Source organism: Lampetra fluviatilis, chromosome 26, assembly GCF_964198595.1.
Source record: "Lampetra fluviatilis chromosome 26, kcLamFluv1.1, whole genome shotgun sequence".
Classification (NCBI taxonomy): domain Eukaryota; kingdom Metazoa; phylum Chordata; class Hyperoartia; order Petromyzontiformes; family Petromyzontidae; genus Lampetra; species Lampetra fluviatilis.
Genome location: NC_136300.1, coordinates 1096042 through 1120692, shown reverse-complemented (window position 1 = coordinate 1120692; position 24651 = coordinate 1096042). Strand labels below are relative to the sequence as shown.

The 24651-nt window shown below is 51.4% G+C and overlaps 1 protein-coding gene across 1 annotated transcript in view; it reads right to left on the bottom strand.

Moving 5' to 3' along the window:
• LOC144941944 (FH1/FH2 domain-containing protein 3-like) overlaps nucleotides 1-24651 on the bottom strand; it is a 62210-nt gene that overhangs the window by 13455 nt on the left and 24104 nt on the right. Inside the window, exons 5-14 of the mRNA XM_078868482.1 lie at nucleotides 16160-16227; nucleotides 15910-16015; nucleotides 12109-12203; nucleotides 10737-10848; nucleotides 9060-9154; nucleotides 8084-8227; nucleotides 6768-7048; nucleotides 3305-3630; nucleotides 1760-1882; nucleotides 69-658 (exon numbers count right to left, since the gene is read on the bottom strand). Of these exons, the coding sequence (XP_078724608.1) occupies nucleotides 69-658; nucleotides 1760-1882; nucleotides 3305-3630; nucleotides 6768-7048; nucleotides 8084-8227; nucleotides 9060-9154; nucleotides 10737-10848; nucleotides 12109-12203; nucleotides 15910-16015; nucleotides 16160-16227 (1940 nt within the window). The remainder of the gene's footprint in view (nucleotides 1-68; nucleotides 659-1759; nucleotides 1883-3304; nucleotides 3631-6767; nucleotides 7049-8083; nucleotides 8228-9059; nucleotides 9155-10736; nucleotides 10849-12108; nucleotides 12204-15909; nucleotides 16016-16159; nucleotides 16228-24651) is intronic.

The window sequence follows — 24651 nt, the reverse complement described above, 5'->3', positions numbered from 1 at the left end:
AACCGTCCGGGCCACGTATAATCCGGAGCATACGGTCACGGTGCTGCCCACACGCGGCGTTTGCTCACCCTGGTGGTCTCGCTGTCGGAGCTCTGCAGCGTGGCGATGCGGCTGCTGATTCCCTTGATCCCAGTCCGCTCCAGGATCGCCTTCCGCTCCGCCTCGCACCTCTTCCTCACCTCCTCGTCCTCCTCGTCGAAGAGCCGCGCCGGGTTCCTCCTCATCCTCAGCGGCCGCGGGTCGGTCGGGGTCTCCTCCGGCCGGCTCTCCGAGAGCCGCGCCGAGTAGCGCGGCTCCGGGCTGCTCGCCTCGCCCGACTTCCACGAGCTCCTGCGTGGCGTGCCGTCCCCAGGCGACCCCCGGGCGTCGTCCCACTCCGCCTTGTCCGAGTGCTGCGACGCCGGCCCGTCCCGCGGCTCGCTCCCGCTCTTCGAGGCCGCGCCCTCGTCCGTCCGGGACGACGGGCGGGAGGCGCGCGCCCCGTCCCGGCTCGGCGAGCCCGTCGGCGTCTCGCCGCGCCGACGGTCGCCGGGCAACGCCCCGATGGCGGCCGCCGGCCCCGCCGGCTTGCCGGCGTAGAGCACGTCGAGCACAAACCGCTTCTGGCCGGAGATCGGGCTCAGGGGATCGCTCCCATCTTCCCGTTCCCTCTGCACTGCTGGGCATTTCAAAACGGGAGAATTATCTCCGCGTCAGCACGGTTGGAAAATCATTAGTTAAAACAATATAAAATTTAAAAAATATCTCGTAAATATTTCGCGGTCGCTTGTGCGCGCGCTCAACCGGGTGACTCGGACATCAAGCCGCAAGCGCTGCCCGGCCAAGGTCAAAGATCACGACGCGGAAAAGGTAAACAAGAGTGCAGCGCCGAGCCGCGGGCGATCGCAGGAACAATCGCCCTCAGTTAGAAACGGGGAGCGCGCTCCTGCGCAGGGTTTACCGCAAGGGCAAGAAGAAGTATTTCATGTAATCGGTGTTCTGACGACTTGTTAAACAATCGACAGGAAAGAGGCGATTATCTTTGTTTACGGTGTTCTAGTGCACGCTGCTCTGTGGGGACAGCGGCCCTGCTACTACTACAGCCAGTACACACTGCTATAGAGTTAGTGTAGCTACTACTACAGCCAGTACACACTGCTATAGAGTTAGTGTAGCTACTACTACAGCCAGTACACACTGCTATAGAGTTAGTGTAGCTACTACTACAGCCAGTACACCCTGCTATAGAGTTAGTGTAGCTACTACTACAGCTTCTCCCCACTCGGCACACGTGTTGCGCAAGACGCCCGCCAGCGCACGCTCCGGCACATGCCCCCCACCGACCCCCCCCCCACCCACATGGCTCCAGCCATCCACTTAATAGCTGGGCCCGCAGCACTGTTTTGTTCCAGATTCGCAACGCAGCGTTGACAATTGACCTATTCATCCGGCAGGAGGTTTGTCGATGATTGCTCGCGTGCTACGAAGGAGACTCGCGCGCACGCGTCGTAGAGACAGAAAAACAACCCCCCCCCACGGCAACATTGACACACTTCCGACGGCAGCCTTCAAATCGCTGCAATCCTCCACGAACGAGCGGAGTTGCAAGTAGACGCGCCCATACTGGACATCTCCGAAAAAGAGCTTCACGGCTCACCGGATTCCTCCTGCCGCCTAAATAACGATTCTGATTAAAAACGAGATAACTCCTCGATGTACGCGAGAGGCTGCCGCGAGGCTTGGCGAGGAGCGCCACATGGGGAAGTGGGCGGCGGGTCACCTGGCCGGCGACCCGCGACCGCCACGTCTCCCCGGCTCACAGAGCCCGTCCCCTCGTCCGCCTCCGCCTGTCTCCCCGCCCGGCCGGAGTCCGTGTTCAGATCGCGGGGCCGCGTGATGGAATCTGCGACGCAGGGGATGGGGGGGGGGGATTGTGAGGCGACGATCTCCCGTCTCGAGAGTCAAACGCTACAATGATCTTCAAAGGAGGAGAGAAAACTGCTGGAGAATCCATTTCAAGAAATAGGAAATGACATTTTGCTGATATACATTTTAAGATAACGATCCAATTCTGTAACAGGCCTAAGCTGTATCACAAGAAAGCCACTTATTTAAAAGTGTTAATCTAATATTGACTTTTCCCCCCTTCGTAATAAACACAAAGTCAATAATTTACCCATTCAAATATCCCGACAAGCCACCTTAGTTAACACTCACGCAATCCCTCCCGGTGACCCACACGACGGCTTTATTATTCAAAACCTCCGCGGCCTTTTAGGGATCAAAGTTGGCTGCTCTGCTGCGGGACATTGTTTTGCACGCGGAGTTTATTTTTTTTTGCAAGGTAACGTTAAAACAACTTAAAGCTGTAAGCGTTCTGGCTCCAATTAATACGCATGCACCACATTTTATTTTAATTTAAAACAAGGCACATTGTGTACACATTTCGTAAAAACGTTTTGAATCATAAAAAACGAAAAAAAAAAATCACTGCAACTTTGCGCCAGCGGTCCAGCACTCTCGGAGCCACACACACAAACACGCAGACACACACACGCAGACACACACACGCAGATACGATCCCCCGTATAGCCTTTCACAGACTGTTGGGGCAAGTGCTGAAGGCCAGCACGGCACACGCAGATACACACACGCAGACACACACAAAGACACGCACATGCAGACACACAAATGCAGACACACACATGTAGACACACACATGCAGACACACACATGCAGACACACACAAAGACACGCACACGCAGACACACACGCAGACACACACACGCAGACACACACAAAGACACGCACACACACACACGCACAGCTGTAATTGGCAGTAGATTTCCTGCGCGATGTTTGACTCAAAAACGTAATAGTCCCACAGCACGAACCCCCTCAAGCTCTCTGCACCTCGAGGCTCGGGCTGAGCCGAGCGAGGCCGAGTGCACGGGCGTTGACCAGCGCCAGGGCTGGCAGATATTATAAGAGGGCAGCACCAGAAACTCACATTCAGGTGTGGAAAATAACCAGTCCCGCAAACCTCATGCCCGTCAGCAAGACTCATTTACAAGATTGCTGTTAAGCACAAAAGCAGGCTGATCATTTAATATGATTTTTAAACGCAAATTGAGGCTTTAAACGACCACATTTTCATGTATTTTGTAAGCAATTATTGCGCAAACGAAATACACATGGCGACTCGGGCGCACGTTGATTTTGGGAATGTTCTGGCATGGGAATAAAAAAAAATATATATAATAATAAAAATAAAACTGCACGCGCACAAATAGAACGAGAGCAAAGGACGCGACGGCGGTCTTACTGAAGCCCTGCCGCTGTGCGTCATTCCGGCAGGGCGCTGCTCCCAGAGGGCTCCCCGGCTCAGGCAGCCTCCTCTCGGCCGCCCCCCTCCACCGGCCCTCCGGCCCGCCAGCAGCGGGGACGCCGTCCACCAAGCACTCCGCGACGCCGGGGGACACGGCAGCCCGCCCGTTGCCCCCCCCCTGGGTGCCCCCCCCCTGGGTGGCCCCCCCCTGGGTGTCCCCCCCTCGGGTGGCCCACGACTCGCGCGGCCGCCGCGACACCGGGCTGCTCCTCTCCGTCGCCGCGTCCGCCTCGACGCTGCCAGAGTTGTCAAAAAACCGCCTCCTGCGCAAACGGAAAAATGTAAACGCTCGTTTGGATCGGCACGGCACGAGCACGCACGCCTTGGGAGCGGCGGCACGACCGCGCACGCAACCGTTTACACGCCTGCTAGCGGCGTCAGCAGCAGCAATATGAAACTTAATACCGCATTCAATGGCAACGACAGAGCCACAGGGCACGTAACAAAATAAACCGCGTGCATTCAGCATGCTAAAACAAGCCAATGAAAATCCGTCGGCGACCTCACAACCATACCTCGTATGCCGCGCGGTTGGGATGCGCCCTCAATCCAAACGGCGCTCCAGGGCACGGCTCGTAATAAATAAATCTGGCCAATGGGTCTGCAGAGGGCTACAAGGCAGACGTTAAGACGCTGGCCATTAAACCGTGAACTCCATCATCGGAGGGGCTTTAAATCCTGCCACTCTGCTCTTTCACCGAAAGCAACGGCTGTTATGAGCGCAGAAACCCGCTCTGCCAAGTCGGCAGCGGCGAGCCGCGAACCCAGCGGAAGTTATTAGTTTGCCGGGAATGCTGCCGATAGGTCTCCCGCGGGGTGGTAGGAGATGCAGCGTATTTAAAAGGTAGGTAAATAATAGCTTTCCATTCAAAGGGGCACCACAGCCTGCCTGCAATACCACGGGGCAGGGGCGGAGCAGACGCTCGCCGTGAGCACGTCTGGCTGGTGCGTGTGGCCGTGGCTATCTTTAAAATGTAGAGGAGAAGCATTTGAAAAATTGAAGGCGAAAGCGTTTGTTGGCACCCGTGATCCACGCAGGGGCTGCCTGTTTGGACGCACAGTCAAACATTCCTCGCTTGCGGGCAACATCTACAACTCGCACGCGCGACCAGCATCTTAGCGAGCCGATCTTAACTCCAACGAGGAAGGCGTTCAAGGTGTGAGGAGTCATCTCCCCGGTGAACTGTCGTAGATCCAGGGCCGTGATGCAATTGAAACATCGATTTGTTGCGTCCATGCTTTCACCGTACTGTTTGTAGCATTTCTTATTTCTTCCCGTCTCTTTGGAAAAGTGTTGCTCATTTTACGAGCGCAAATGTAACATCAGCATTTGTACGTATACAGATTTTCGTCAATGCACTGCTGGGGAAGCTTCCATGACAGTTGGTCAGCACATTGGTCAGCGCGGTTTTGTGAAAGCGTGGGAACAGTGACGTTGGAGCCAAGAAAGTGCGGCAGAGAAAGTGTGATGGATGTGGCTGCACTATACCTCTGATGCCCGCAAAGCATTTCTGCGTGAATCGGCATAATTCAAAAGAACATGAATACGTACACACAAATCGACGCATTTAACACGAGCCTAAGGATAAATGGAAAGAATCGCCAAACTGTGACCGTGGTGAAGCGCAAACTATCAAATGCCTCCCCGATGAGTGCGCCATCATCCAGGGCGCACTCCCTGGCGGAATCGCTGCAATCCGCACAGCGTCTCCTGGTTGAAGCACCTCAACATTCAACTGTGACATCATCTACACAAACCGTTGCTTACATGCCATACGAAGGAAGAAGATGAACCGATGAACCGACGCATCGTTTGCCGCCGAAGTCCGCCCCGCGCGTTCCGGTTATGAAGGAGACTCGGGAGAAGGATTCGGTTTCAAAAGCCATGAGGACTCCCAGGGCCCTGAGCGCAAGCGCATACGTTTCGCACGATGTCGCCGGAGCCAGGGAACGTCGCCGATCTCCGCGCTCCGTTCTCACGCATGGCGGCTCAGCGTCCAGGGGCCCCCACGATGCGGATTGGCGTGAAATCCCACGGAGGCCATTTCCAGCGCAGGTGCTCGAGACCGCTTGAGAGCGCTTGCCACTGGCACGGCAGGGGTTTGCGCGTAGCGACCGTGCCAAGAAATATAGAGTGTCACCTTAAAAGTGGACCCGTCAGTGAAGTGATTAGACTGTGGGAAACTCAAATTATGCTCGGGAATTTCCTTGTTGACGAAGGGAAATTATTCTCGATGGAACGATAAATTGAACGGTTAATTAATGTGGTACAACTTCCTAATTTGGGAAGCAGTTTTCCGAAATAAGCCGCCGAATCAGTTTTCGGTAAAGTGTACTTCCCGATCGAGTTAAGATCTGCAGGTGTGAATTCATTTGAAAACATTCAGGTGCGAAAACAAAAGAAACCGCAGCAGTGAACTGCGGTCATAAACTCAAGAAACTAAGCAAAACAAAATCTCACGAACCAAGTCCTCTCTACGGGTTCCAGCAAATTCGCTCTGGCATCAGGATGGCAACGGAAACGATCGCCGATTAACACACGGACCGTCGCACGTCCCACGGCGGGTCGCATTTCACACGACATCCTGGATAGCGCTCACTCTGGGCTACGGCTCCCCGTCTCGTGCCGCCTATTCCCCCGTCTTCCTGGTGAGAAACTAAGGTTGCCTCCACACAGGCGCTTTTGGCCACTGAGATAGGAGGAATGAGGGAATTATCGTGCATAGAAAAAAAGCCGTTGCTCGTAAATTCGCTTGTTATTTATATTAATATATATTTTTAAGGCAGTGTTCTTGATGAATGTGTTCAGTTTTTTATTACTTGCGCACACCATTGACAATGCAGCAGCATCACCACGGTGTTTTTTTTTTTAATCGGGGAAAAATGTCTTGGCTGCCACAGCGAACCTCAGTGCGGCAAACGCAGCGTCAGGCAGTGGAGCACGGTACTTTCAAATCATCTCGATTGAAACAAATTTTTCTCGAGAACTGTTTTTTTGTGTTTAGTTTGTTGCTCTTCCCCCGCACCTCCGATTAGCACGGTTGGCTACGTACGGTGCGGAAGTTCAACATACATGTGTACATCCGTGGAATGCCACGGGGCCTGGGAAAATGTGGAGTGGGAGTGGGAAGCGGAAGGTGGGACAGGCAGCACGGGAGAGAGCGGCAGTGAGGGGGGTGGGTGTATGCAGTTTCTGATCGTTATCATGATATCATGAGCCGGCATGTCTTAAAGAATTCTTCCTTTTCATTTTTCTTTTGTCACGAGTGAGGGCCCGGGCACCAACGACCCCGAATAACGAGCCGCCACCGCCTCAATGCCACCCGACGCGCTGACACAACTTGGGAAGGCCCCCCACTATCGCTGCCCCTTCCCCCCCACCACATCCCCCATTACGCACCCGTTGGCGGACACGCGCGAGCCGATGTAGTCCTTGGCGGGCGACATCGGGACCGGCAGTGACGAGTACGCAGAATCCGTCGCCGGGGCGGCCTCGGAGCGGTGGCTTCTGGCGGGGAGGCTTTTGAGGGAGGCTGCGGATGAGGGGGAGGCGGGCAGCTGCCCCGAGCGGCGACGGTTGCCGCGGGCGCCGCGGTCCACCGAGTCCGCGTCGCCGCCGGGGGTGAGTCGGCGCCGCTCCCGCCGCGACTCCTCCTCGCCGTCCTCCAGGTTGAGCGCCGTCTGCCGCGCCGCGGGGCAACGGCCGTCAACGGCGAGGGGGCGGCCCGAGACGGAGCGCGAACGCGGCGACGGGGGCGACGGCACACAAGCCGGGACGGCACACCGGCGGCCGCACGGCACCACAGACACAAATCCTCATGCTCGTGTTCTCCACCGTCTCCCTCGGTGGGACCGTGGCACTTGAAAGAGGCAGTCGGAGGAGGCTTTTCGCAATTGAGGCCAATTCCACTCACTCGTTCTTCGTGCGGCCCGGCACGAGGGGGTCACGGCGCGGAGCCGGCGATGCTGAGATTCTGGATTCAACTTTCTATGATTGCCAAACAACATTAGGTGCGTGCAGTGTGCAGTGGCTTAATTTAGCAATGAATAGAAGGGATTTGTACGTGTCACAAGGTCAGGAGTTGGGAAGCACTCGTCCTGATTTTTTGTTAAAATATGCAAAGTGGTGTTCCACTCAAAGACACACAGGGAAGAGCTCATCTCCTGACAAGATCGCTGAACCGCAGGAATGTGGCGAATGTGGAATCGCCACCGTTGACTTCTAACGAAGGCGGTGCACCAGCCAATCAGTCCGCCAAACCCAGATTTGAACTCGCAACCTTTTACAACTATTATTGTTACTATTTTTTATTATAGCAGGTAAGGCCCATAGAGCTAAAAAGCTCTTTGTCGGAAGTGATCTGGCCACAAATGACAGCTCAACGAAGTGGCTTATTAAGTGGAAATGTATCGCAGCTAAATAATCTCAAGGCATGTGTCTGAATGTGGAGGGAAAAACCGGAGGACCCGGAGAAACATCCATGCGACTACAGAGAGAACAGGCAAACTCCAAACATACAACAGGCGTCAGGGTCAGAATCAGACTCATGACCTCCTGTATACCAGGCGAGGCAGTTAACATCTCACTACCGTGGCACCCCAAGAGCCGCCCCCTCGACCTGAAAGAGTGATTGCGAGCCCGCACGCTGTGCCCGCTACGCCGCTTTGCACCGGTCCTGACGATGCCTGGAACCCGAGCGAGAGTTGCGACCGAACCTCGTAGGCGTGCAGCTGCTCCACAAACTCTGGGTTGGACGTCTTTGTGCTCAAGTGGTTCTTCACAATGTCCTCCATGCCCTGGGCCTCGAGCCAGTCGGTCATGTCGTAGAACGAGTCTTGATCGGGCAGGGACACCAGTGTCTGTTCGGCAAGGAGACACGGGTGAACACAAAAACAAAAGACAAAGATCCCCCGTATAACCTTAACAGACTGTAGGGGCAAGTGCCGTTAGCGAGCACCTATGAAAACCGGCACGGCACACGAGGGGGTGGATGGCGAGCACCACGCCCCACCGCCATTCTCTCCCCAGTGGCGATATTTACACATCGCACCAGATACTCATTTCAGGTTGAGTCGACCTAGGGGAGGCCTAGGACCGGTTCAGATAATCGTCACTGGTGTTGGCCGTGAGCGGGACTAATAAAGTACAACCATAACCACAATCATATAAACAGAAATCTATTTTATAGCAATATATTGGGGGGGGACATTTTGAGCATATTTGAATATATATTATAATTACAGCCTTGGCGTAAACCTTCACGCAAACTCCGGTCATCCTCAAAGCGGCTTTTGGCTGGTCACCGAACAAAGACGGCCACTGCATCGCGCGCTTCTGTGGCCGTCTGGAACGCTCTTCCTTCCGATATTAGGAAGCCACTGGAGCTATGCACTTTTAAATATAAATTTAAAACTAATTTCTTTCCAACTGCTCTTTGTATGTAGATTGTTGATTGTCCTTTCCCCGCACTTCCAATTAGCACGGTTGGCTACGTACGGTGTGAAATAAAAAAAACGTACGTACGTACATACGTACATAGTTTACATACGGACAAAGCAGCGGTGAATATTCCATGCAAACGAGCGGCAGTGCTGGACATTTTAATTGCCTGACATTCATAATCTCCTCGGCCATTATGAAGATTTTGGAAAACCACAGGGCGGCTTCTGTTTACTCCGACCGCGCCGATACCTTGTTGATGACCGTCATGGCGATGACCAGGAGTTCGGGATCGCCGCTGTCTCGCTCGCTCAGCAAGGCCATCATGTTGCACCAGGGCTTGGCGCCTGGTGGGGGAGAAAAAACAATGACGAAGAAACACACATACACGTACACACAAAAAGACAAAGGTCCCCCGTATAGCTTTAACAGACTGTAGGGCAAGTGCTGTTAGCGAGCACCTACGAAGTCCGGAAAGGTACACGAGGGGGGGGCGGCCAGCACCATGCCCGACCACCTTTGTCTCCCTAGTGGCGATGTTTACACACCGTACCAGGTACTCATTTGAGGATGAGTTGACCTAGGGGAGGCCGAGTACCGATTCAGATAATCGCCACTGGTGTTGGCCGTGACCGGGAATCGAACTCGGGTGGCCAGGTTCATAGCGCAGTGCACTAACCGCTACACTACGCTGCAGTGGCTATCCAGCCTCAACTCTGCATGGCTTGCGAGGTCAAACAAGATCAGGGGGAGTGTACCAGGCAATTTGATTACCACAGGAATGATTGGCTGTGTGGTCCTTTTAGAAAATAGCTATTTGCAGCCTCTTGTCAGTCCACTGCTGTGCCAATGTGTGTGTATGTGTATGTATGTGTGGGGAGCGGTAGTGTAGCGGTTAGCGCGCTGCGCTATGAACCTGGCGACCCGGGTTCGATTCCCGCTCACGGCCAACACCAGTGACGATTATCTGAACCGGTCCTGGGCCTCCCCTAGGTTGACTCAGCCTCAAATGAGTACCTGGTGCGATGTGTAAACATCGCCACTGGGGAGACAAAGGCGGTCGGGCGTGGTGCTGGCCCACCCACCCCCTCGTGTACCGTTCCGGCCTTCATAGGTGCTCGCTAACAGCACTTGCCCCTACAGTCTGTTAAGGCTATACGGGGGATCTTTGATCTTTGTGTGTGTGTGTGTGTATGTATGTGTGTGTATGTGTGTGTGCATTTTAATATTTGAGCGTGAATGTAATTTCAGATTAATTTGGGCCACGTCACTGCCCCATCACTGACGTAGAGTGGGGAAGCATGCATCCAGCAGGGAATGTAGATGTAGCAAAGGACTGTACATTACGATTATTATTATTGCAAAACTAAATTATAAACTAACCGGAAGAAAACTGAGGGTTGTACTGGAATTTTTGTATTTACTACCGACAAAAGTTCGTTGTGCACATTACAGTTTTGTAGAGATTCGTTCAGATTTTGGGGAACACTGCGGTGAATTACTTAGTAATTTGTGCAGCCATCTGTGAAAAGACGGTGCAAAAATAATAGCATATTTTACAAAATTACATTAAGTATTTGGATGATTTTCATGAGCCATGATCTATCCACTGCTAGATAAAGGCCACCCCAAGCTGTTGCCATCTAGCCGCCTTGTGACGCAACAAGCCATCTAGTTCCTGCACATCATCACGGTGCGAGTCAACTCTTGGCCCACTCCCTCCTTTAACTCCCGATCCGTCGCTAGACTCAACCGTCGGCCATCACCCCTCCCAGCGACGTGTCCTGCACAAGGGCTCGCTCACACGAGAGCCCAGGATAGGGTGTCAGCGGTGTGAGTTCTCACGTGTTTTTTACCCGACCGGGAGATGAAACACCCAACTCGGTGGTGGTGTGTGGGTGGGCGGGGGCCGCTCGCCGGGCCACTCACCGCGTCGCCGGTCCACGGTGCCGACGGCCTGGATGAGCAGCCGCGGGTTGGTGGCCGTGTACTCCACGAACACGAGCAGCAGCTTGAGCGCCGTCTTGACCACCAGGCGCGACTGCTCGCCCACAGCGCACAGCGTGAGGGACGCCCTCGCACCGCGACGCCGGGGAGGGGGGCGGGGGGGGAAAGTGGGGGGGGTCCCGCGTGTCCTCGAAGCATCGCAATACGCGGCCGGTAACCTCCAATCTTGCCTCGCGATCGATCCGAGCGATTCAGCGGTAGGCTGACAATCTCGTTTCACCGTTTAACCACATGCCTATTTTAAAGAGAATCGCACCGCTTCCTAAAAGTTTGGCACAAAACGAAAAACTTGGTGATTTTTTTTTTTATCGGTACACGACAAAAGGACTTCAAACGTTACAGCCTCCCGCTTTCACCGGTAAGTTCGGCAAGTTGGCTGTTGCCCGGAGTCACAGGAATGTTCATTGTGTATTTTTGCCAATCGACCAAAAATTATGATATTTGCTGCCATCCCAATGCTCGGCAGTCAAGCGACGAGGGAGCGCTCCTTGTTTTTGGCCCAGCTTGGCATCGGATGCACCGAGGGGGGCGGTAGGGGGGGGGGGGATAGTTGCTGCCATTTATTAATCTGGAATGCCTGGCAATAATTGACATTCATTTTGTCCTGTCAAGGCCCAGGTGACACCCGCTGCCAGATCTGCGGTGACCTCTGCAGCGCGGCAAATGAGGCAGAGGAAACGCGCAGCGTGAGGGTGGAGCGATCATACGCTGCGGCGATCATCTACTCGGGGTGTCTTTTAACTGATAATGAACAGGGAACAAACATCGTGACCCGTGAATCGGGCGATTTTTTTCATGCCCCGGGAAAAATTTGCAATCCAGACGGCGGCGCACACTAAAGCCAGTTCATATCACGCAAGCAGAACAGAGCGCGTGCATGTTTACAGTGAGTACTATTCATTACTTTCACTGAACATGGGCCCCGTAAGAAAGACGAAATAAGCAATAAATGTGCAAATTTCATTTCGTTATAAAACGCAACGAGCACACGCGCGGGGCTTGCTCGCGTGTGTGCGTGCGTCACAGCACGCAGGCGCGTGTGTCTTGGGTGCAATGGAGCGAGGCGAACGCTTATTAAGTGGAGTAAATAAAACTCCGCTTTGGGGTGGTGGGGGGGATATAAGTCAGCTCTGATTGCCGCAGCGCGCACGTTTGCTGGGGAACGGCAGATTTAAAGCAGAGCAAAGCGATACGAAGTCGTCAATACAGTCAATGATCGCCATCGACTTGGACGGCGTTAAGTCAGGTGGGCCCTCCACTCCCTGGCGAATGGGAAGTGGCGAAATACACGTACGTCGCTGGCGGTGAGCTCGTACAGCCACTGCACGGTAAGGTTGTGAGCGATGACGCCGTTCATCCCGTCCACAAAGAGCATGATCTGGCTGAGAGCTGGCAAGGCATGCACACACACACAAAGGTCATCAGTTTAGATTGTTAGGCTGTCGTGGCAAATGCTGTGAGTGAACACCTACCAAGTGGCGGAGCCGGCCAGAGGGCCTTGGGTAGCGGGGAGTTTGGGGGGGGAGGCTGGAGGAGTAAATTGTCGAGGGCCTGCGGGTGGTTGAGTAACGTGGCACCGAGTGGCATTCTGCCCCAGGCCTAGTGGCACATCTGAGTCTCCCACCTAAGTGAACCATGCCCTTGGTCTCCCAGTAATGATATATACATGCATGCTGTATATACGTACAACGCCACTTGTTACTTTACTTTACTACCGAGTCGACATAGGAGAGGCCAAGTACTGGTTCAGATCCCACTTGCCAATTATGTTATCCATGGCTGGTAATCAAACCCACGTTTCCGTGATTGTAGAGTAACGTGTTAATCACTGCACCACCACTCCCCATTATTACGCATGCAAAATAATGATGCAAATCTCATCGCCACAATGCATGCATCAATGGTTTTACTTTAATTTATTTTGTATGTAAAGTGTTGCTATGACCCCCGCTAAATTCTGCTATATTCACTATAATGTAAAAAAAAAGTGAACCATCATTCATCACAGGCTAATCGTTATGTGCATATCCATGACGCAGATACACACACACAAAACATGCATACCCACTCACAAATCAAATATCCCCCGTGTCATCTTTAACAGGATTTTGGGGCAAGTGCTGTTAATTATCACCTCTGCAGCCTACCCACACACATTCACAGAGAGGGCGATTTCTGCTGAAGAGGTATCAACATGTTTATTTGGACACATCTTCTTGGTTCTTTCGGTAAAGTCACGTAGAAGGGAAATAATAAAATAATAAAAATAAAACATAATAAAATAATTCTCACGACGTTTCGGCCACAACGCAAGCAGTCGTCCTCAGGTGAATCATTTTATTGGTTTATTTTTATTATTTTATTATTTCCCTTCTACGTGACTCTACCGAAAGAACCAAGAAGATGAATCCCTGCAGTCACGAAAGCTTTAATCGAAATGTTTATTTAGAATTATATTTATATATATGTCCTCGGGGCATGCGTTATATAAACAAAAACAATGACATTCTCTGAACTCAACGGTCCTTTAGAGACGAGATGTCTGTTGACTGTTTCGACTCATCCATTTAATTGTCCTTCCCCCATACTTCCGATTGGCACGGTTGGCTACGTACGGTGCGAAAGAAGTTCAACGTCCATCCATACCATGTACATCCCGCCACACTGCACGCCACGACGCTTCCCCTGTCTGCCGCTTCACTCAAGCTGCTCCACTTGTGGAACTCTTCCCATCGCCTCGATCCCCGAGCAGTTATAAACACTGTCCAAATCGACACGCATTCTCACTCTTCTTTATCGCGCCCTCAATGGTGCTTTTTGATTCTGGCCGCTGTCGCGTTTTGGGCCTCTGCTCCCAGCGTCCGGCAGGCAAGTGTGACTTAAAACAAGCAAACGCAGAGTAGCGGAGGCTGCTGCTGCTGCAACATCTTGGCAAGGAGGTGACACAGACCGAGGGGGAGGAACCTCTGCGTCACTTTTCCCACTGCATCCTTCAATGGAGCTCACTCAGCGCCCACGGAGAGAGCCGTCGTTGTGGAAGGGACCCATCGCTGTGGCTACTGTACTGCTGGGTTCCGTGGCCACATCTCCACGCAAATGTCAAAAGTGTTTTACGACGCATTTCTTCATCCGCAGTGGAGCACCCCTTTTACGGGACCCTTTTATACGCGACTCCTGCCACCCACGGCCAAATTTTATCCGAGCAAAGCTCAGTTTTGACTGGATGCACTGCTTCTATCGTCCCGCAACTGTCGTTCGGCCAAAAGGAATCAGCCCAGAAGTAACGGTGAATCGAATTGCATGTGCGCATGTATGTGGAACTTCTTTTGCGCCGTACATAGCCAACCGCGCTAATCGTAGGTGCGGGGGGAAAGGACAATTTCGATTTAAAGTGCCCAGCTATCCGCGGCTGTTTGTGCGGACAAGGGTGAGCTTCTTCCACAGCTAGTTACAGGTAATAGGATCGATGAACGGAAAAACGCGGATACAAGAGACGCTACGTCCACAATGGGGCTGACGCGACCAAGTGCAGAGCAAGTGGGGTCATCTTTTTTTCAACTCCGCGATGCAACTGGGAAATTCTAATCTGCCAACTTGACGAGCAAACCCATCAGCAACAGAAAAATCGATTAGGAAGGCTGGGAAACAAAGAGATTCATGCAGGCTGCCCGTATGGGGACAGCCACATTTTGTCAAAGTGGCCACACACTCAGTTATTTTGAGCTGGTGGTCTGAAGAAGACCAAGGGCTTCTGTAGGTGCAACCCGGTGCAGCTTCGTGTGTTCTTAATCGTCGAGGTAATAGAGAGCGGACATTTGTTTGCAGGGGCCTTGGGTCGGAGCGCTCTGAAATGAACATCATCCCACTGAGAGGCACGGCAGCAAACTTCTCTCTTTGTTTACTCCCCAAGTGTTCCCCTGGCTACTGCTGAGATGATTCAGCATGCAGCCTTGAAGAGATGAATCAGAATGGAGGGGGGGCGGCGCGGGGTGGAGGGGTGTGACCAAACGCTCTCGTGACTCTCGCGGTGCGTGCCGGAGGTGGTTGCCGCCCGGCCTGTCGGGTGACCCGAGGCACGCAGCAGGCGCATCGCAATTACCGCCGCCATAACAACGACGTTACAGCACGGGGGTTGTTGTCACGTGATATGTATGAGAATTCGTGTTTTGTATTTTACAGGCCTGCCGTCATCGATTAATGTATTCTCTCACGCGTGCATTTCATTTAATTTACGCCCAAAATGTTTATTGGAATAACTTAAGAGATCGTAGCCAATCCACACCGCCGGGTCGGATTTGCGGTGCCGTGCCGGTATTGGGGGAGCCGATTTGCCCTACTTCACCGTGCTGGTCAACAGCGGGTTTGTGAAAGGGGAGAGAGCAACATCGAGCAGCTCAGTAATCACTTGGGTCGCTCTTGCAAGAGAAGGAAATGTTTCACGCATCTCAGTGGGGTTATTTAATCTCCTGGTTACATCAAGGATACACGATGATGAAAAATAAAAATAGGCCTAATCTTTGCGGGCAAAAATGTAGGTGTTTAGATGTTCATCATCTTGATACTGGCAAAAAGAGTCCCGTAGATATAGCTACTCGACCTGACCTATTCATGCTTTGACATTTGCATTGCCTTTGTTTTTCGTCTGTTGGCATTCTCTGGCCTAACGCTGGTGGCGAGACAAGGCCATGAAGGAGGCGGCCTCTGGTGTAGGCCCAATCTGGTTCTGGGACAACGCCCGTACATTTCCAAAACATGTTTGTTTTGCATGTTCTACAACAGGCATGTTTGGTTGATGCAGACTTGATGCCTTGTGTCATTACATAAAAGACACATACTTGCGAATGATGTTAGCCGCAGCAGCTGGGAATATAACTCGTAGCATGCGGTGCGCAAAGCGCCGCGCCACTGCTGCCCCCTTTATAAAACATCACCTCCCTGCACCGACACGCGAGGCTTACGTAATAAATATAACCGGACAATGAATGTGCTGACCTGACTTGATAAATAAAAAAAACTGCTTCGATTACGGGTGACCTTTCAAAGGTCTGGCCGTGACATATGAAGAGGGGTGGGTTAGTCACGCACGAGACTGTACCTCTGAGGATGTAGCTCTGGTTGTTCTGGTCTGCCTCGGTGCCCACTTTAATAAGGCACGTCAAGCCCTCGGCATTCACAAACTCGTGCACCAGATCCTTGTCGTCCTGCTCGGAAACAAAACACAAAAGCCGACAAAATCAATTTGATCGTTGGCAGACGGGAGAGACAGAGAGAGAGAGACGGGGATAGCACATTCGTCAGAACGTGTACTGCTGTTGTATATCAATGCGTAAGTGGATCCCATTTACCTGAAATATCTGTTTTAATGAGAACAGCGCTCTCCTTAATTCACGGCCGCTGCAATTGTACAGCTTCTCTGCAAAAACAAAAGTCAAGCATGCTTTCAGAGGCACTGGCACGGAGAGGTGTCTGCGACACACATGTACGCAACCCGGGCAAGCGGCGGTGATGTGGCTGATGGAGAAGGTCACGTGTAGTCGCAGAGTGCTTATTAAGACGTTAGAATTCAGCATGTCTAAACAAAAGAGCTCTATTCAAAGGCTCTACGGTTCACTTACCGGTCAACATACGGCGTCTGAGACATTCGTTGGAAATTCATGCTCACTCAACGTAGGCACTTCAGGCCCCTATCTCCAGAGGCAAAACCTTTATCTATTAACAGAAGGCCGTAGTTTATGTTTCACGGCTGTCTGGCGCCGTCACGCAGCCACTTCTGGTGAATCATAAACAATTCCATGGTGAATGGTCATGCACAAGTCCAAGGGCAACCATGCTTGCCGCACCAATTGTTAATATGTGATTGGGAAACTTTTTTTTATTGAATGGGCAGCGCAGCCACCCTTCCAGTGATGTGATGTGTCGTCACGATTCCGGGTTGTGAATCAATAAAAAATACACACAAATACAGTATCATTTTTAAGAAGCGGCCCAGAAGTTGTCGCAAATCCATCCTAGTTTCCATGTTTATGTACGAATAAGTTTACTTGGAAACGGTCTCCCAGATGTGTTTTTTTTCACAGAAAACAGGAATACCCGAGAAATGGCAAAAATGCATCTTACTATCCGCATATATCTGCGGATGGGATTAGTCGCAATGTGGAAGCAGTGGAAAATTGAGCAGCAGAGAAAGTGAGCTGCATAATCCATTACTGAAGAAGCTACCAACATTACAATCGAAACGTCCTGACATCATGCAGAAAAAACATGCGGTACAACCTGGAAAATTCATCTGAGGGTTACATACAATGGATATGTTACATTTCAGCACCACTTACACTTGTAAAGAAATTTAGACGCAGTATAAATCCAACAACGCATTTCAAGTAATTACTGAATACTTTACTTTCCTATAACACTACTGTCACTAGGTGAATTTGCTGCGATATTAGAGGCTCAATTACTTAGACAAAACACACAATCTTGTACAGGCACAGCCACGTAGGACTGTGTAGAGTAGTCTCGTAAACAGGGGTTGTAAAATGGGTTATTGAGACCATATAAGTCATGGGGAACGATAACAACAGTCCATTTTGTGTCCGAAAGAAACACGCTCGCTCTGCACATCGATTCAGGTCCTCGAACGACAAGAAAACCCAAACACAAGAGAGGTGGCGCGTTTATCACTGCCGCCCGCGGCAGTGACCACATTTCCTCGACCCTTTGGAGTGGCCCATTTGTTCTCAACGACAAAATGGCCGCACGATGGCCTGGAATAAGGCCCGAGATCTGGCGTCACGTGCGACGCTGGCCACACCTTGCGTGTGCGCTGTCTTCTCGCTCTGTTTCATCGTGCAAGACGCACGGTGAAAAGGTGTGAACGTGACCAACAGCCCCCTGCACGCTTCATGCAGTTTAGTTTTTAACAGCACCAACTCTTTTTTTATATTGAGGTATCTATTACCGGTTGGAAAGTAAACAAAGATTGTTGGACAAGAGGGGTGGGGGGGGTTTAATGGGTTGGTAGGCGTGCGATATGAATAAGGGCAAGAGCAAGAATGGAAGAAGGAAATTTATATTACCTGCAATGACACATGGGTCAGAAGCATGGACATTGACAGGAAAAATGGAATAAAAGCTGAAGGGTGCACAAAGAAGCATTGGGGAGGTGTGTGCCTGGAATGACAATGAGAGGAAGACATTGGAAATTTGAGCACTTGGATGAGAAAAAATGCACACATGAGAAACAGCATGTTGATGTTCATAATAATAATAAGTGGCCTTGGGTAGGGATGCAACGCGAGGTAGTATTATGGCTGGCTGTCGAGACTAATGACAGAATGGAAGCCAAAGGAGGACAACACGCCTGAGGTGATATCCAACGTCGCCAAAATCAGAGATGAAAGCAGTACGTGTGTGGATAGGTGCTAAATTTATTGCTGCATTGTGACAAGAGAGGTGGTGATGGCATGCGGAGGCGTTCATCCAGCAACGGATAGATGTTGGCTGATAAAAATTATGATTCATTCAACTGGCTCTTCTCTGTCGATTGAACTACTAAGATCTGAAAATTACAGAGCTGAGCAATCATTCACTGCCTTGGCTAAAACTACTTTCGACGCAATCTCACTGCCATGGCTATCGCCCAGCAGTTGCAATCTGTTCGTTGCTCGATACATCAATGATGAATGACGTGTAATCGCTAGCCTCTCTCTTCACCTTGTCCAAACGTACACTTTTGCCCACTCTCTCGTATTTGCTAAACATCTACTGCTTTGCAACTCGCAGATGGCAGTGAGGCAGCGGGCTCGGAGCTATCAGTCCTCTCCGTTAAAGGTTATTGCCGCTCTCCCTGTAAAAAAAAAGCATTTTGGAAGATAAAATTTCCCTGATTTCTGGTGTATTTCACAACCTTGGACTCTACACGATTCTGAAGTTTTATGGGAGTAATGGACAGACATCTTTCTGGAAATAAAAAGGAGGATGATGCACCAATTATTAAATGCATTTTCATTTTTATTGCTGGGGATGGAGTAAAGATGAGTGGTTGCAATAAAGCAGTCTGGTAGGAATGTGTGAGTGTGTGTGAGTGTGTGTGAGTGTGCGTGTGAGTGTCTGTGTGAGTGTCTGTGTGAGTGTGCGTGTGCGTGTAAGTGTGCGTGTGAGTGTCCGTGTGAGTGTGCGTGTAAGTGTGCGTGTGAGTGTCCGTGTGAGTGTGCGTGTGAGTGTCCGTGTGAGTGTGCGTGTGCGTGTAAGTGTGCGTGTAAGTGTGCGTGTGAGTGTCCGTGTGAGTGTGCGTGTGAGTGCGTGTGCGTGTGAGTGTCCGCGTGAGTGTGCGTGTGAGTGTCCATGTGAGTGTGCGTATGAGTGTGCGTGTGAGTATGAGTGTGCGTGTCCGTGTGAGTGTGCGTGTGAGTGTGCGTGTCCGTGTGAGTGTGCATGTGAGTGTGCGTGTGAGTGTGCATGTGAGTGTGCGTGTGAGTGTGCATGTGAGTGTGCGTGTGAGTGTCCGTGTGAGTATGAGTGTGCGTGTGAGTGTGCGTGTGAGTGTGAGTATGCGTGTCCGTGTGAGTGTGCATGTGAGTGTGCGTGTGAGTGTTCGTGTGAGTGTGCGTGTGAGTGTGCGTGTGAGTGTGAGTGTGCATGTGAGTGTGCGTGTGAGTGTGCGTGTCCGTGTGAGTGTGCATGTGAGTGTGCATGTGAGTGTGCGTGTGAGTGTGAGTGTGCGTGTCCGTGTGAGTGTGAGTGTGCGTGTGCGTGTGAATGTGCGTGTGAGTGTGCGTGTGAGTGTGCGTGTCCGTGTGAGTGTGAGTGTGCGTGTGAGTGTCCATGTGAGTGTGCGTGTCCGTGTGAGTGTGAGTGTGCGTGTCCGTGTGAGTGTCCGTGTGAGTGTGCGTGTGAGTGTGCGTGTGAGTGTGAGTGTGCGTGTCCGTGTGAGTGTGCGTGTCCGTGTGCGTGTGAGTGTCCGTGTGAGTGTGCGTGTCCGTGTCCGTGTGAGTGTGCGTGTGAGTGAGTGTCCGTGTGAGTGTCCGTGTGAGTGTCCGTGTAAGTGCTTTTTTCGGGGATCCGTAGTGTCGCGGTTAGCGCACTTCGCGATGAACCCGGCGACCCGAGTTCGATTCCGCTCACAAAAAACACTAGTGACGATTATATTAATCGATCCTGAGCCTCCCCTAGGTCAACTCAGCCTCAAATTAGTACGCGGTGCAATGTGTAAACATCTCCACGAAGGAGACAAAGGCGGCTGGGCATGGGTGTTGCTCAACCACCGCCTCACGTGCCGTGCCGGCCTTCATAGGCGGTCTCAAACAGCACTTGCCCCAACAGCCTGTGTGGACTATAAGGGTGGGGATCTTTGTGTTTTATCACAGCAGCACACTACAACAATAATGTCCCGCCAAATTCATGCCATGCTCCCACTCCATTCAATTTCGCTATTTGATTCCAACAATAGATACGGCATTCCAACACAGCATTCATCAGGCACGGCCATAAAGAGGGGAGAGCCACATCGGTGCGGGCATGCACACAGCCTGCTGACTATTTACGATGGCTTCATTCTGCCACGCATATTATTCTGCACTGGCGTGGAAGAGTAGGCCACATTCTCTCGAGATTTAGCTCTCCAGAGCTCCATTCAGTGGGGGCCCTTCTGCCAGCCGTGGCGTGAGCCAGGACATTGCAGCATTGCACATCTTCACCTATTAAAAAAAATATTCTTCGCGATATTATGATTACACGACCTGCCAGTTATGTCCGGCACGCAAAAAGCAGAACCATCATCGCATTGCTGCCATTCTCAGTCTTTTGTGCTTCTCAAAGCGGCACCTAAACACCCCGCCCCCCCCAAAGGTGCGGCACCACGAGCATCGAGCCGATCACCGTGCCCCCGTTTAGCGATCACCATGATCACCATTCCCCCATTTACCCATCACCACAATCACCGTGCCCCTGTTTACCGAGCCGCGCTTTGTACGTATGTACGATGAACTTCTTTCCCACCCTACGTAACCACGTGTGATAGTCGGAGGAGCGGGGGTAGGACAATAACTCTGTATCTAACGCACGTGTGCACAGACCCACTCAGCCCGCCACCCATCACCTCATTTGCACTCTTTTCAGAGCGCTGTGCTGTCAATCCTGCTGCCACCGCAATGGCATTGAGATGGATTTTTTTTCAATAATTTCTGACATTTCTGACATGCTCAAACTTCCTGATTTGTAAAACAAGAGAGATTACATTTTTTTCACCGATTTGCCCGTGGCATGGAACTCTTGAACCTCAAAGGTGATGGGCTTGGTATTTTGACACAATCCGCGAGAACCCATGTGCTACGCTTATATCGAGGGCTTAAGATCACCAGTCGACTGGAGTAGACACGTGACGAATAACCACATCCATGGCAAGAGGTGTCATGGATGTGGTGTTTCCGGGTAAGTAATTATCCAGGACACCAATCCGGACAGATCTGGCTGAATAAAATCTCTGCATACATCTTATTTTTAAATGTTTAAAGACATAAATTAATATTAATTGTTAAAGCTCACAATGTATTGCATTGCACTGCACGTGTAAGAAATGACAGTATGTGTTTCCGTTCATAGAAGCTGGTGTCTGCACTGGGTTCACATGCTGACCCCTGCAGCCACTAGAGGCTCCGACATTCACCACAACGGAATACATTCATTCGTGAATCCAATCGCGACTCGTCGAATCACCAGGTGACGTTTCATACCCTCCTCACGTCTGATCATTGAAAAAGACTGATTATGGCTTTGGCTAACGGACTATTTGGGCTCTAGAAAATCAGAGCTTACCAAGGTCTAGCCGCATGTAGATGCCAAGTGACCGACTCTTACATGTGTGAAGTGACTCATTGGTTCCTTGGTTGGTAGGTATGTAGTGTATGGGTTTCCTGGTTTCCCCTTACGTCTGCCCTATTTACTCTGCCGCGTTTGTACTTTCTGTTGCATATATATTGTTTTCTTTGTGCTCTCTGTACGGTGCTGTTGTACTACTGTCTCTGTGCTACCTGCTGTTCTCACGTGTGCGTCCTGTACGGTTTCACTCGTACTACCTGCCCGCGCCTGCTCTTATATTGTTTGCGTGCTATCTATGTGTGGTCTCTTTAATTGTCTGCCCCGATTTTATTCCATCTCATTGCAACAATCTCGAGTGTCTGCTGTCGTGCTCGTTCAGAACACTTGCTTACGTGAAGAACGGCGCAAGGTGCACAAATACAAATACAGCGATTGATTCTTGCACACACAAGCACACACGCAACGATGAATGTATCGGGGGCACAACAAGTAATTGAATCGATGAGGATAAACACGCACATACCTTGTTTCTAATGGAGCAAAGGCCCAATTTACTGTGCACCAGGCAGCTTCACTGCCAGCGGCAACAACACACTGCACAAAGGCTGCTGCTGCCTTTCATTGCCAAATGATATCCACGTGCAGCAAATGCGAAGCCGAAGGTGCAGCTTCAATTGCTTGGCCCTCTGACTACGGCAGCAGAGTGGGAATTGTGAACCGTGGGGTGTGAATCCAATGAGAGACGCTGAAGAGACAGACGACCACGTGGTGCTCAAGACGTCTACAATGAGAGACGCTGAAGAGACAGACGACCACGTGGTGCTCAAGACGTCTACAATGAGAGACGCTGAAGAGACAGACAACCACGTGGTGCTCAAGACGTCTACAATGAGAGACGCTGCAGAGACAGACGACCACGTGATGCTCAAGACGTCTACAATGAGAGACGCTGAAGTGACAGACGACCACGTGATGCTCAAGACGTCTACAATGAGAGACGCTGAAGAGACAGACGACCACGTGATGCTCAAGATGTCTACAATGAGAGACGCTGAAGAGACAGACGACCACGTGGTGCTCAAGACGTCTACAATGAGAGACGCTGAAGAGACAGACGACCACGTGATGCTCAAGATGTCTACAATGAGAGACGCTGAAGAGACAGACGACCACGTGGTGCTCAAGACGTCTACAATGAGAGACGCTGAAGAGACAGACGACCACGTGATGCTCATGACGTCTACAATGAGAGACGCTGAAGAGACAGACGACCACGTGGTGCTCAAGACGTCTACAATGAGAGACGTTGAAGAGACAGACGACCACGTGGTGCTCAAGATGTCTACAATGAGAGACGCTGAAGTGACAGACAACCACGTGATGCTCAAGACGTCTACAATGAGAGACGCTGAAGAGACAGACGACCACGTGATGCTCAAGACGTCTACAATGAGAGACGCTGAAGAGACAGACAACCACGTGGTGCTCAAGACGTCTACAATGAGAGACGCTGAAGAGACAGACGACCACGTGATGCTCAAGATGTCTACAATGAGAGACGCTGAAGAGACAGACGACCACGTGGTGCTCAAGACGTCTACAATGAGAGACGCTGAAGAGACAGACGACCACGTGATGCTCATGACGTCTACAATGAGAGACGCTGAAGAGACAGACGACCACGTGGTGCTCAAGACGTCTACAATGAGAGACGTTGAAGAGACAGACGACCACGTGGTGCTCAAGATGTCTACAATGAGAGACGCTGAAGTGACAGACAACCACGTGATGCTCAAGACGTCTACAATGAGAGACGCTGAAGAGACAGACGACCACGTGATGCTCAAGACGTCTACAATGAGAGACGTTGAAGAGACAAACGACCACGTGGTGCTCAAGACGTCTACAATGAGAGACGTTGAAGAGACAGACAACCACGTGATGCTCAAGACGTCTACAATGAGAGACGCTGAAGTGACAGACGACCACGTGATGCTCAAGACGTCTACAATGAGAGACGTTGAAGAGACAGACGACCACGTGATGCTCAAGACGTCTACAATGAGAGACGCTGAAGTGACAGACGACCACGTGATGCTCAAGACGTCTACAATGAGAGACGCTGAAGTGACAGACGACCACGTGATGCTCAAGATGTCTACAATGAGAGACGTTGAAGAGACAGACGACCACGTGATGCTCAAGACGTCTACAATGAGAGACGCTGAAGAGACAGACGACCACGTGATGCTCAAGATGTCTACAATGAGAGACGCTGAAGTGACAGACGACCACGTGATGCTCAAGATGTCTACAATGAGAGACGTTGAAGAGACAGACGACCACGTGATGCTCAAGACGTCTACAATGAGAGACGCTGAAGTGACAGACGACCACGTGATGCTCAAGATGTCTACAATGAGAGACGTTGAAGAGACAGACGACCACGTGATGCTCAAGACGTCTACAATGAGAGACGCTGAAGTGACAGACGACCACGTGATGCTCAAGACGTCTACAATGAGAGACGCTGAAGTGACAGACGACCACGTGATGCTCAAGATGTCTACAATGAGAGACGCTGAAGAGACAGACAACCACGTGATGCTCAAGACGTCTACAATGAGAGACGCTGAAGAGACAGACGACCACGTGGTGCTCAAGACGTCTACAATGAGAGACGCTGAAGATACAGACGACCACGTGGTGCTCAAGACGTCTACAATGAGAGACGCTGAAGAGACAGACAACCACGTGATGCTCAAGACGTCTACATTCACGAGTGATTCTCGAGTGATAAACGCGAGATTCTGAACGCGACGGCCTTCCTCCCCTGTAGAGCAAAATACCGCCCACCGCTCCACTCGGGGGTAGTGCAGCGGTTAGCGCGGTGTCCCTCTACGCGTTGGTGTGGCAGTCCGCCGATTTAAGACCACGCTCCCCACGCTCCCCACCCCCCTTACCCAACGAGGTATTTGGCAAGTTTAACACGCAGGAGGCTTTTGCGACAAATATCATCCAT